This window comes from Lepus europaeus, chromosome 23, assembly GCF_033115175.1.
Source record: "Lepus europaeus isolate LE1 chromosome 23, mLepTim1.pri, whole genome shotgun sequence".
NCBI classification, from domain to species: domain Eukaryota; kingdom Metazoa; phylum Chordata; class Mammalia; order Lagomorpha; family Leporidae; genus Lepus; species Lepus europaeus.
Genome location: NC_084849.1, coordinates 23,152,493 through 23,167,004, shown reverse-complemented (window position 1 = coordinate 23,167,004; position 14,512 = coordinate 23,152,493). Strand labels below are relative to the sequence as shown.

The 14,512-nt window shown below is 42.3% G+C and overlaps 1 protein-coding gene across 1 annotated transcript in view; it reads right to left on the bottom strand.

Moving 5' to 3' along the window:
* Positions 1–14,512, bottom strand: part of HORMAD2 (HORMA domain containing 2) — a 79,004-nt gene that overhangs the window by 61,273 nt on the left and 3,219 nt on the right. The window contains exons 2-6 of the mRNA XM_062182601.1: positions 13,129–13,270; positions 10,753–10,816; positions 9,170–9,206; positions 4,207–4,227; positions 1,866–1,892 (exon numbers count right to left, since the gene is read on the bottom strand). Of these exons, the coding sequence (XP_062038585.1) occupies positions 1,866–1,892; positions 4,207–4,227; positions 9,170–9,206; positions 10,753–10,816; positions 13,129–13,270 (291 nt within the window). The remainder of the gene's footprint in view (positions 1–1,865; positions 1,893–4,206; positions 4,228–9,169; positions 9,207–10,752; positions 10,817–13,128; positions 13,271–14,512) is intronic.

Genomic DNA, 14,512 nt, shown 5'->3' with positions numbered 1-14,512 from the left:
GGCTAAAACCGCAATTTAACCTTGCACCAGGCAGGTTAAATCCACAGACTTAAAAAAGAAAAACTGAAAAAGGAAGAAAACTGGAAGGCAAAGAAAACAGAAAGAATAGAGGCTTCCCTCTCCATTCCTGTGCATAGCAACAGAAGCCACACAAAGTGGCACAAGTAACTGTCCTGTGTCCAGGACTGATATTCACTCTAGGACACAGAAAACAAGACAAGACTTTTGTCCTTTAGAATTCACAGTCTGGTTGAGAGATAAAGCATTTATTTTGCATGAACCAACTGAGAATGTTAAACTATGGGGTTCCACTAGGAAACAAATTTAGAGAAGGAAGAAGTCTGTGCAGGCAGAGCAGCCAAAGAGGCCTTTGTTAAAGAACTGAACAACAGCTGGTCTTGAGGAGTCATAGGGTTCCCTAAGCAGAGGAAAGAAATCTAAAGAGAAGCAAGAAGTAAAGCTCTAAAAATCTACAAAAACGTCAAAGAACAAAGAACTGGCAAAAAAAGGTTTAGAGGGGCCAGCATTGTGGCACAGCTGGTTAAGCTACCACTTGTGATACCAGATTCTAGTCCCCACTGTTTGGTTTCCAATCCAGCTCTCTGCTAATACATCTGGGAAAGCAGCAGACGATGGCCCAAGTACTTGGGCCCCTGCACCCACATGGGACATGCAGGTGGAGTTCCAAGATCCTGATTTCAGCCTAGCCCAGTCCCTGCAGTTGCGGCCCACTTGGATAGTGAACCAACAGATGGAAAATACCTTCCTTTCTCTCTTTTTGCCTCTGTCTCTGCCTTTCAAATAAATAAATACATACATCTTTTTAAAAGTGTTTAGAATTAGGTTATATCTCAGGCCGATGTGTGGCATAGCAGGTTAAAGCCACAGCCTGCAGCATGGTTGCAGTCCTGGTTGCTCTACTTCAAATCCAGCTCCCTGCTCATGACCTGGGAAAACAGTAGAAGATGGCCCAAGTGCTTGGGCCCCTGCACACACATGGGAGACCTGGAAGAAGCTCCTGGTTCCTGGCCCAGACCTGGTCCAACTCAGGCCATTGTAGCTATCTGGGGATTGAACCAGCGGATGAGAGCTCTCTCTCTGTCTCTCCTCTCTCTAACTTGGCCTTTCAAATAACTCTTAAAGGGGAAAAAAAATTAAGACATATCTCATTTAGTTTCTGGAAGACAACAAACAGAAACAATTCAAAATCAGTTAAAATAAATAAAATGTGTTGGCCAGCGCCGTGGCTTAACAGGCTAATCCTCCGCCTTGCAGCGCCGGCACACCGGGTTCTAGTCCCGGTTGGGGCGCTGGATTCTATCCCGGTTGCCCCTCTTCCAGGCCAGCTCTCTGCTGTGGCCCGGGAAGGCAGTGGAGGATGGCCCAGGTGCTTGGGCCCTGCACCTGCATGGGAGACCAGGAGAAGCACCTGGCTCCTGGCTTCGGATCAGCGAGATGCGCGGGCCGCAGCGGCCATTGGAGGGTGAACCCACGGCAAAAAGGAAGACCTTTCTCTCTCTCTCTCTCTCTCTCTCTCTCACTATCCACTCTGCCTGTCAAAATAAATAAATAAATAAATAAAATGTGTTTTCTATATATTTATACATAAAGGATCTCTTCATGTAAACATGCTAGGGAATAAGTTCAGTTCTAATCAGAACCTTTTTTTTCTTCTAATACTTCTAGATAAATTTTGAAAATCTGATGACAAAGAATTGATGACATTTATAACAAAATTCTCAAAGAATTCATGATGAGTTAATTCTATTTGTGGTAGTCTAGTACATTATCTATAGCCTCACCACAGTTTAAGGTATTTAAATATAATGTACATACACAATTCAACTATGTGTGTATTTTCTTACCTCAGGTTCCCTGGGATTTGTGTAAAGCTGTTTAACAGAAAACAGACAGCATTTAATTTCTGAAACTTACTGATCACTTTTCATGGAATACATTTTCTATATAAAGAACTGAATTTATGCTCCATCAGTTGAGTATTGACATATATTTACAAACTGGAGATAAACTCATATTTCACAAGCATGGAGGAATCTTTAGGATTCTGTGGGGACAGGCATTTGGCTTAGCAGTTAAGAGACCGGTTGAGAGATGCATGTCCCATACTGGAGTCCCTGAGTTCAACTCCCAGCTCCAGCTCCCAATTGTAGCCTCCTATCAGTACTCTGGGTTCCTCACTCACAGCTTCAGGCCTTGCCTAGCATTCTTTATTGTAGGCATTTGGGAAGTGAGCCAGCACTGTCTGTCTCTTTGCCTTTCAAATAAATTTTTAAAAAGAACATTCTATGAAAAATAAATAAAAGGAAATTCTATATAAGGTATTTATAATTCCTGTGACTGAGCTATAAATCAATTCCATATAATTTGCTATGATTTACATTTTTTGTTGGAAACAGAGATATTGATATCACAGAGGGATTCACGATGATGATCATGATGCAGGGATAAAAGAATGTGCATCACTTACATGGTATGATTCAGGGAAGCAGTATCTGTAACTAACACCCAACGATACAACATCCACACGATTTTTATACTATATATAGCAACTTCCACAAATAAGAGAAAATGTCATATATTGCTTTCTGGGCTTGGTTTATTTAGCATAAGGATCTCTAGTTCCATAAAAGATTTAAGTTTTTTAATAAATCATATATCTAGGCCGGTGCCGTGGCTCATTAGGCTAATCCTCTGCCTGCGGTGCTGGCACCCCAGGTTCTAGTCCCGGTTGGGGCACCAGGTACTAGTCCTGGTTGCTCCTCTTCCAGTCCAGCTCTCTGCTGTGGCCTGGGAGTGCAGTGGAGGATGGCTCAGATGCTTGGGCCCTGCACCCCATTGGAGACTGGGAGGAAGCACCTGGCTCCTGGCTTCGGACTGGCGCAACGCCAGCCGTAGTGGCCATTAGGGAAGTGAACCAACAGAAGGAAGACCTTTCTCTCTCTCTCTCACTGTCTATAACTCTCTCTCTGTCTCTCTCTCTCTTTTACTGTCTAACTCTGTCAAATAAATAAATAATATATCTAAGCGTCTCAATGGTATGCTCTATTATTAACTATGTCTACCATGTCATACTCAGGCATACAAAACTTTAACAATGTCTTCAAGCTTCAAAAACCTTTGTATCTGTGAAGTAACATAAAAATGAAATTCTAGAAACCAACAGATGAAGGAGATAGAATATCCTACGTTTTTCCATGTACTGTAATACAAGGATTCTTCAAAAAGTTTGTGGAGGGGATGGTGTTATGGCACAGCAGGTAAAACTGCTGCCTGCAGTGCTGGCATCCAATATGGTCACCAGCTCAAGTCCTGGCTACTCCACTTCCATCCAGCTCTCTGCTATGTCCTGGGAAAGCAGTAGAAGATGGACCAGGTCCTTGGGGCCCTGCACCTGTGTGGAGACCCAGAAAAAGCTCCTGGCTCCTGGCTTCGGATTGGCCCTGTTCTGGCCATTGCAGCCATTTGGGGAGTGAACCAGCAGATGAAAGACCTCTCTCCCAGTGCCGCGGCTCAATAGGCTAATCCTCCACCTGTGGCACCGGCACACCGGGTTCTAGTCCCGGTCAGGATGCCAGCTTCTGCCCGGTTGCCCCTCTTCCAGGCCAGCTCTCTGCTGTGGCCCAGGAGTGCAGTGGAGGATGGCCCAGGTCCTTGGGCCCTGCACCTGCATGGGAGACCAGGAGAAGCACCTGGCTCCTGGCTTCGGATCAGCGCGGTGCGCCGGCCGCAGCGCACTGACCGCAGCGGCCATTGGACGGTGAACCAATGGAAAAGGAAGACCTTTCTCTCTGTCTCTCTCTCACTGTCCACTCTGCCTATAAAAAAAAAAGACTCTCTCTCTCTCTGCCTCTCTGTAACTCTATCTTTCAAATAAATCTTGTTTAAAAAAAGTTTGTGGAATATAGAATTAAGAGAAACTTGTTTTGGTATAAAATATTTCTGAAATTATGCATAGTTTCATAATATATACTTCCATGAATTTTTTGAAGTCCTTTTGCATGCCAAAGATATAAACTGTTTGTAATCTAGTATAAAAGTTCTTGACAGATACTATTTTTTCAAATTATAAAATGTCATAAGACAGATTAAAGAGAGCCAGGGAGAAAGGAGATAAAAATGTCTTAATGTTTCATTTGTCAAAAGACAATAAAGTAGAGAAAGCTTCGGTCTTCAATGTGTACTTACTGTAAGTATTGCCATCTGTAGCTACAAGAGAAAAAAAATATTGTTATTATATACTTGTACCTATAATTATTATGTTCAATAGAGGCTAGTTAAAACATAATTTCACAGAGGCTCCAAAGATTTGGGTAGAAAATAATATTATTTAGAAGGTCAGAAAACTTATTACTATTATTCATCCAAGTGCATGCCTATTACAAATATAGGGCTCTATTGGAAGGGAGAGGGATACAAGAAAAGAAGACAACAACCCCTACTTTCAAAAATTATATTTTTATGGGGCCAGCACTGTTGCGAAGCAGGTAAAGCTGCCACCTGCAGTGTTGGCATCCCATATGGGCACCGGTTTGAGACCTGGCTGCTCCACTTCCGATCCAGCACTCTGCTATGGCCTGGGAAAGCGGCAGAAAATGGCCCAAGTTCTTGAACCCTTGTATCCGTGTGGGAGACCCGGAAGAAGCTCCTGGCTCCTGGCTTTAATCAGCGCAGCTCCGGCTGTTGCAGCCAATTGGGGAGTGAACCAGCGGATGGAAAACCTCTTTCTCTGTCTCTCCTTCTCTCTCTGTATATCTCTGACTTTCAAATACATAAATAAATCTTTAAAAAATTATATTTTTATTTTAGAAAGCAAAAAACTTACAAAATAATTCGTTGCTACTAGAAATTAAATATGCCACAAGTATCTGAAAGAAGCAATTCCTTTTTTTTAAAGATTTATTTATTTATTTATTTGAAAGTCAGAGTTACACATAGAGAAGGAGAGGCAGAGAGAGGGGTCTTCCATCTGCTGGTTCATTCCCCAATTGGCCGCAACAGATGGAGCTGCGACAATCCAAAGCCAGGAGCCAGGAGTTTCTTCTGGGTCTCCCATGTGTGTGCAGGTCCCAAGCACTTGGGCCATCTTCTACTGTTTTTCCAGGCCATAAGCAGAGAGCTGGATAGTAACAGGAGCAGCCAGGACTCGAACTGATGGCCATATGGGATGCCAGTGCCACAGGCGGAGGCTTAGCCTACTGCACCACAGCGCCAGCCCCAAGAAGCAACTCTGGAAATTAATCTACTAAAGTAAAAATCTGAAAGTCTAATGTCTATAAAAGCCTTGTCCTCCATATAAAAACTACTATTAAAAGGTTCTCTCTTTTTGAAAGAGTAATAGAATATATAGATATCTATTCAAGGCTATGATAATTTTTTTTTAAACTAGAAGATAAATCAGAAAATTCTGGACTGATTTCCTATTGAAGGACTAAAACCTCAGTGCCATCATGTGGTTATTTTGGTTACTGCATATAACTGATTTTAAGATAGTAAGTTATTTAGCTAACAGTTCATTCATTTATTCAGAAATAGACATGGCCAGGTTGGTGTTGTGGTGAAGATAAAGCTGTCACCTTCGACACCAGCATCCCACATTGGCATGGTTCATGTCCTGGCTGCACCACATCCAATCCAGCTCCCTGCTAATAGACTGAGAAAAGCAATGGAACATGCCCCAGTGCTTGGGTCCCTACAGCCATGTAGGAGAAACTCCTGTCTCCTGGCTTCAACCTGACCTAGCCCCGGCTGTTGTGGCCATCTGAGTACTGAATCAGCAGTGGAAGATCTCTCTCTCCCCTTTCTGACTTTAACAAAAAAAAAACAGACATGGCCCTTGATATAAGTGGACATGCGACTAGCTGAACAGTAAGCAAAAACACAGCAGCAATATCTACATCTCTACATCACAATTGTGTTAGTGGCCATGAAGAAGCACTATGAGGTGCTAACAAGAACACAGTAAGCACAGGACAATCTAGGCTGGGAAAGGGGGAGTGTCAGAAAAAGCCTTCATGGAGAAGTAATTATGTAAGCTGAGACCTGAAAGATAACTTGGAGTTAGCCAGGAAAGGTGAATGTGGTAGGGGAGAGAACCTTCCAGGCAAAATATATATAAGTAAAAGTAGCATGGTTCTAGAATCCTCATGTAGCTTGAACATGGGAATGAGCATGACCGTGGAAGGGAGACAGGGTGTCTTGCAGATAATGAGAAGGAACCTAGGCCGGTGCCGTGGCTCACTTGGCTAATCCTCCACCTGCAGCGCTGGCACCCCAGGTTCTAGTCCCGGTTGGGGCACCAGGTACTAGTCCCGGTTGCTCCTCTTCCAGTCCAGCTCTCCACTGTGACCCAGAAAGGCAGTGGAGGATGGCTTGGGCCCTGCACCCACATGAGAGACCAGGAAAGGCACCTGGCTTCTGGCTTCAGATCGGCACAGCGCCAGCCGTGGCAGCCATTAGGGGAGTGAACCAACGGAAGGAAGACCTTTCTCTCTGTCTCTCTCTCAGTCTGTAACTCTCTCTGTGTCTCTCTCTCTCACTGTCTAACTCTGCCTGGCAAAAAATAAAATAAAATAAAATAACAAAAACAAAAAAACGAGAAGGACTTTGAGTTGCAAAGCCATGGAAACTGTTTAGGCAAAAGAATGACATGACTCATATTTTTGAAAGAATGCAGTGTGGACAATGGGTTGGAATGGTGAGGACTGAGAGTGGGAATAAGCAGACAATTGAGGAGTCCGTATATTATATAGCCTCTTTTTATAATAATGATTATGTAAAAATAGACCTTTATGTTTATTTTAAAGAATTCAAACATAGGGGCCAGTGTTGTGGCATAGCCAGTGAAGCCATCACCTGCAATGCTGGCATGCCATATGGGCGCCAGTTCAAAACCCAGCTGCTCCACTTCTGATGCCGCTCTCTGCTATGGCCTGGGAAAGCAGTAGAAGATGGCTCAAGTGCTTGGGCCCCTGCACCCATGTGGGAGACCCAGAGGAAGCTCCTGGCTCCTGGCTTCGGATCAGCGCAGCTCCAGCCATTGCGACCAACTGGGGAGTGAACCAGTGGATGGAAGACCTCTCTCCCTCTCTCTGCCTCTCCTTTTCTCTCTGTGTAACTCTTTCAAATAAATAATCTTAAACAACAACAACAAAAAATTCAAGCATAATATAAAGTAAAAGAAAACAAGTCAAAAATCACTCAAAATTTCATAAACAGAAATAATCATCTTAAATAGAAAAGCATTTTTTTTTTTAAATTAGGCAGTTAGATAGTGAGAGAGAGACAGAGAGAAAGGTCTTCCTTCTGTTGGTTCACCCCTAAATGGCCGCCACGGCCGGCGCTGAGCCAATCTGAAGCCAGGAGCCAGGTGCTTCCTCCTGGTCTTCCATGTGGGTGCAGGGGCCCAAGCACTTGGGCCATCATCCACTGCCCTCCCGGGCCACAGCAGAGAGCTGGACTGGAAGAGGAGCAGCTGCGACCAGAACCCGGTGCCCATATGGGATGCCGGCGCTGCAGGCAGAGAACTAACCAAGTAAGCCACGGCGCTGGCCCCAGAAAAACATGTTTATGATCACTCTATATTAAAACTTGAACTTACTGAAATTAATTTTAAAGCATTTTTCCTATTAGCAATGAGATCAACTGAGAAAAGTCATAAGATACTAACTGAAAACAATAAAAATACTATTTACTTTGAAGCCTAAGTCATCCATAAGGTTCTGTTTTTTCGATATGCCCAAAAAGTTAATTGCATTATTTGTTTTATAGTTATCCAGCAAAATAAATTAATCATATAAGTTAATATTCTTTGTACACTACACTGATATTTTAGCACATGTAATAATGCAGTTATTTTAGAACTGACTGTATTAGACTGCAACTATTCCCTGGGAAGAAAAATCACTTCTTACTCTCATTTTTACCTCATCTAGTGCCTAGGCACGATGTGTGGCACAAATTAAACAGCCAGTGTATAAATAAATGAAAGCATAGTCAACATTTCAGTTTTTATTACGTGTCAGACATTCTAAATATTTTCAGTCCAAATGTGGTTCTTTAAGTAAGGTCCTCAAACCAATGGTCAGAATATCACCTAGAATTTATCTGAAAAACAAATTCTCACATCATAAATTTTGAAGTGGGGCTTGGAAATATGTGTTTTAACAATTCTTCCAGGTGAAGGAGGGGTTAGGGGTTAAAGGTTAAGGGGAGGATGCTGCGGACACACACATGGAAACTCAGAAAAGCAGTTATTGGTTTTGTTTTGATTACTTGTTTGAATATTTTAACAGATACAGCTGGGCCAGTATCATATCATCAGGCCTGCATATGAGTATCACTGACCTTCTGCTAAGGTCTAGAAGCCCTTTCCCACATCTGTTTTATCTTTGTATCCCTCAGTCTCCCAGGTAAGTGTGAGTAAATCGTTAAGTAATGAATCTTCAGTGGAAACAGAAATGTATGAATGCACTGAATATTCACCTAAAAACTTCTTAAAAGAATAGGAACCATGAAGCAGTAAAAAGCAGACAGGCAAGGTAGGGGTAGGGGGAAATGGGGGTAGAAATTTCATTTATATGCATTTTATTTCTTCACCTAGAACCAGGGTCTCCATTTTCGACACTCTTCACAGCTGTCTAAGGCAGCAAGAAAGAACAGATATGCTTAAAACTGAAGCTCTATTTCTGAAACATTCAAGGTACAATTCTACCTATTTTGAGGGAACAGCTTATAAACACAAACCAAAACATAAACACAGTTACCAAAATAACTAAGTATTCAAGTCAATCTTTTCCTCGCCTATCTGCAAACTGAACTGCCACTGTTTTGTACATGTTCACTGTGCTAAAGGCCAGATTCTCGTCTTCTCTCTCCCACATCCTGCGGATCTCCTCCAGTGACTGCAGAGGACACTCTGTGGTCAGAAAGATGTGAGTACATAAAGCAGGAAAAGAAAAGGTTCATTTCAAACTGATGCAAAGGAGATATCAATGAGACAACAAAGACATAAAATGAAAGGAGATTGGTTCATGAATGCAACTGTTAAGTACTAGCACACTGTTAAACACAACAAAATAAAATTCTAAACTTTCTTTAAGGGACAAAAGATGAGTCTTTAATCTTGGTGTAAATTTTAAAACATTCTTACGTATCTCTTTTCCAAAGCATCAAAACAACCTTGAATCCTGTCAAAAAATAAATGTTTGATGTCAACTTGGACCACACATAAAACCAAAAGAAAATTCAAGTACAGAATTCATTTACCTTTTTTACCTGAAGTACATTAAATTAATAAGCATTTTATCTCTCCCATTTAGTCACTTTTAAAAATTACCAGCGTCTGGGGCCGGTGCTGTGGCACAGCAGGTTAAAGCCCTGGCCTGCAACAGCAGCATCCCATATGGGCGCCAGTTCGAGTCCTGGCTGTTCCCCTTCTGATCCAGCTCCCAGCTAATGTGCCTGGGAAAGCAGTGGAGGATGGCCAAAGTCCTTGGGGCCCTGAACCCTCGTGGGAGGCCAGGAAGAAGCTCCTGGCTTCGGATCAGCTCAGCTCCAGCCGTTGAGGCCATTTGGGGAGTGAACCAGTGGATAGAAGACCTCTCTGTCTATAACTCTCTCTATAACTCTGTCTTTCAAATAAACAAAATAAATATTTTTAAAAATTACCAGCATCTTTTAATATGTTAATAGAACTTTATAAATAATAGGTAAGCAATTTGAGGTAGGGAGCCATATCCTATTTTGGGGGGGAACTCCTATAATTTTTAGTACACTGACATATATATGATGAATAATCAAGTTTTAACTGATTTTCTTCTTCACACAGTCCATTTTCTTTCAAAACCAAAACTAAATTGGGGTCAATGCTGTGGCGTAGTGGGTAAAGCTGCCACATACTGTGCTGGCATCCCATATAGATGGTGGTTCATGACCTGGCTGCTCCACTTGTGATCCACCTCTCAGCTATGGCCTGGGAAAGTAGTAGAAGATGAGCCAAGTGCTTGGGCCCCTGCACCAGCGTGGGAGACCTCGAAGAAGTTCCCGGCTCCTAGCTGCAGATCGGCCCAGCTCTGGCTGTCGCAGCCATTTGGGGAGTGAATCAGCAGATGGAAGATTCTGTCTGCCTCTGCCTCTCTGTAACTCTGCCTTTCAAATAAATAAATAAATATTTCAAAAAAAAACAAAAACAAAAAAAAACTAAATCAATCTTAATATTCAATAATTTAAAATTTTCAAGGAAATCATAAGAAAAAAGAAAGAGGGTAAGAAAGAAATACTTTTAAGGAATGATCTTAGCAAAGTCTTTTTTTTTTTTTTTTTTGACAGGCAGAGTGGATAGTGAGAGAGAGACAGAGAGAAAGGTCTTCCTTTCTGCTGTTGGTTCACCCTCCAATGGCCGCTGCAGCCCGCGCATCTCGCTGATCCGAAGCCAGGAGCCAGGTGTTTCTCCTGGTCTCCCATGCGGGTGCAGGGGTCCAAGCACTTGGGCCATCCTCCACTGAACTCCCGGGCCACAGCAGAGAGCTGGCCTGGAAGAGGGGCAACCGGGATAGAATCCAGCACCCCAACCGGGACTAGAACCTGGTGTGCCGGCGCCGCAAGGCGGAGGATTAGCCTAGTGAGCCACGGCGCCGCCTTAGCAAAGCCTTATAGGTAGTTTCAACTAAGATGGTAGTTTTAACTAAGATAAATTTTTTTTGTTTAAACTTTGGTGGAATTTCAATTGCTTACCATCTGATAATATGCAGTGACCCAGGACATCTTTTGTCTTCTCGGAGGATTTTTAAGATGAAATCTACAAAAACAGAAACACAATCTGTTTTCATCTATTAAACCACTGTTATGCTGAAACTATCTATGCTAAGCAGGGTATTTCCTGTAGCATTTTAATTTACAAACCTTATTTAGTTTTATAGCTCATAAAAACACTTTAAATATCTACTTTAAAGATAAATCCTACATTGATAATTAGCTTAGTTTCAATTTTGATTAGTCTCCTACAATGTAGCATGATTTAGTTGGTTGCAAAAATCAGTTTGTGTTGGGGCTGGCGCTGTGGCACAGTAGGTTAATCTTCTGCCTGCAGTGCCAGCATCCCATATGGGCACCAGTTCTAGTCCTGGTTGCTCCTCTTCTGATCCAGCTCTCTGCTATGGCCTGGGAAAGCAGTAGAAGATGGCCCAAGTCCTTGGGCCCCTGCACCTTTGTGGAGACCCAGAAGAAGTTCCTGGCTCCTGGCTTCATATCAGTTCAAAGTGAACCAGCAGATGGAAGACCATTCTCTGTCTCTTCCTCTCTCTAACTCTACTTCTCAAATAAATTAATAATTAAAAAAATCAGTTTGTGTTACTTATAACTGCTACCTCTATTAAAGGATATGAAAATTGTTCCATGTTGGCATAACATTTAGAGATTATCAGAAAAATTGGTAATTTTTAATGTATGTTACTTTAATTATAAATATTGAGAGGGAGACATATATCTTCCACTGTAACTATCACAAAAAATAAAGCTATTGGGAATGGTATGATCTCCCATGCTTAGGGTAGTGACTGGTATACAATAAATGTTGTATTATCCAGCAGCTGTCTCTTTCAATTCTATGTTCCTAACAAGAGGGGAAACTGCAAGTGTATACTACATATAAACATATTCACTATTACAGACTTATAGCTCACAGACTAAAAGAGGTCATATAATACAAATGAGGTTGTCATGCTTATATATTTATAGCACATATGCATTTCACTGGTATGCATATAGAGAATCAAATATTGCTTAAAATTAAATTGGAATGAGGCCAAGGTATATCATTCAATACAGATATGAGAAATTTAAAATTAGATTTTGAAAAATAGAATCTTACAAGGAAACCCGTGACTCTATTAATTTTCCAAATGATACTTCCAAATGATACATATTTTCAAAATGATATTTCAGTGACAATCAACAAGGTTCACATTCAATCTTTTTTAAACAAATTATACAATTTTTAAAAATTGAGTAGCCTTGGATACATTTTTTTTTAAATACAGGAAAAGGAAAGGAGCCAAAGCAGCTTGTAATATGTCACAATGAGATGATAAATATAAGGGCACAAGAAACACAAGGAATCAAAGTAGAAGACCTGGCAATTGAGAGAGGAATGAAACTAAACAGAATAATAGTTGTCTAAACCTCCCTGCTAATCAACAAACAGGCTTGGCATTTTCCCCACAGCATAGGAAAGCATTTCAAAAAGCCTAGAATTAAAAGATAAGTTTATTCTTTTTTGTTGTTGTTGTTTTGTTTTGTTTTGTTGACAGGCAGAGTGGATAGTGAGAGAGACAGAGAGAAAGGTCTTCCTTTTTGCTGTTGGATCACCCTCCAATGGCCGCTGCGGCCGGCACATCGTGCTGATCCGAAGCCAGGAGCTAGGCACTTCTGGTCTCCCATGCGGGTGCAGGGCCCAAACACTTGGGCCATCTTCCACTGCCTTCCCGGGCCATAGCAGAGAGCTGGCCTGGAAGAGGGGCAACTGGGACAGAATCCGGCACCCTGACTGGGACTAGAACCCGGTGTGCCGGCACTGCAAGGCGGAGGATTAGCCTGTAAAGCCACGGCGCTGGCCGATAAGTTTATTCTGAGGGGGAAAAATTGAAATCCATGAATAGTCTTTTCATAATACACATTTCCAGGAACTTTTTGAAGACCTCTCATATTTATATATGTTAACAGAAATAAGAGTTTTCACCTGTTTCCTTCCTCAATGCCAAAGCATACTTCAAAGAACAAATCTAACTGAGGCACAAAATAGTGCAAATCCTCTAGCATTCACAAAGATTTTGATGTAGCTATTGCTTTTACAGGTCTAGTTTGGAATTACTAGGCTTGTCCGTACAGATTTCTTTTTCTTCAGTTTTTCATTTGGTATCTAGCCAGGAGACAATGGTTCCTGTAAGTACCACTAACCATAGTGAAATTAAAATGGAAAATGGATTAGCAACTTGGTCTTGAAGAACAGACCTATAAGCTGGATTTACCACACTCTGAAAAATCAAAGATTTACTCCTGCTAAGCAGAGAAAAAGGCTACAACAGACAAAGCAAGCATGTAGTTAAATTTTACCATCCAAATGGCGCTCTCCATAAGAGCTCTCAGGAAACAGGCCCCTTAGATATGTTATACATGAGACACAGGCTGCAAACAGTTTCTTCACCATTATCAATGATTCATTCTCATTAGTGACCTGGGATGGGAAAATAGTTTCCTGGGAACAAAAAGGGTGAAAAAGATTAAATTCTTTAATAAATTCAGTCCATCCTATCATCACCACAGATATCATGGGAAAGACTTCAAATCTGATATATTTACAGGTCACCAAATGGAAACAGGACTTTGAATACTGCATTAAAACTTCATCTTCACTGACAAGGCACAGCAGAAGGGGGAACAATTATCTATGTAATTCAGACAAAAACAATTTATTTCACAGTGATCTGTGGATATGAGGCAAAGTTGAAGTTTTACTATGATTACCTGATCTCCTTCCCTCCCATCCACTCCTGAGCCTGCACTGTAATCTGGCTTTTCTCTCTCTCTCCATTCTACACTGTTCTTGCCCAAATCGCCAAGGACACTTTCTCACCGAGCTCTTATCATTCCTCATGATGTATAAATTCTTTGCAGCACCTGACACTGCTGCATACACACTCTCTCCTTCTCCCTCAAACTACCCTTCCACTAGTTCCGTTATTTTACCTGTCCCTACAGAGATATCACACTCTCATTTTTTCCAGTTGTTTTGCCCTTCAAATATTGTTTCTCCCCCACTATTCTGTTACTGGTCCTTTTTTCTCTTCATCTCTCTCTTTTTGGATAATCTCATAGAATCAGTTACAACCTTCAAGCTCCTGTTTCTGAGTTCTATTTCTATATTTCTATTTTTTAAGCTTTATTTATTTATTTGAAAGGCAGAGTCACACACAGAGAGGAAGACACAGAAAGATCTTTTGCGTCCACTGGTTCACTCCACAATGGCTGCAAAAGCCAGAGCTGGGCCAAGCCAAAACCAGGAGGCAGGAACTCCTTCTGAGATTCCCACACGGGAGGCGGGGGCTCGAGCACTTGCGCCATCATTTGTTGCCTCCCAGGATTCATAGGCAGGAAGGGGAAGGGGAAGAGGAGCAGCCAAGACTCAATCTCGAGCATTCCAACGTGGCATGTGACCCATCCATTGCACCGCAATGCCTGCCCCCATTCAGCTGTCTAAAAGGCATATGAAAAATATTTATACTGCCGGCGCCATGGCTCACTTGGCTAATCCTCCGCCTGCAGCGCCGGCACCCCGGGTTCCAGTCCCGGTTGGGGTGCCGGGTACTAGTCCCGGTTGCTCCTCTTCCAGGCCAGCTCTCTGCTGTGGCCCGGGAGGGCAGTGGATGATGGCCCAGGTCCTTGGGCCCCTGCACCCGCATGGGAGACCAGGAGGAAGCACCTGGCTCCTGGCTTCGGA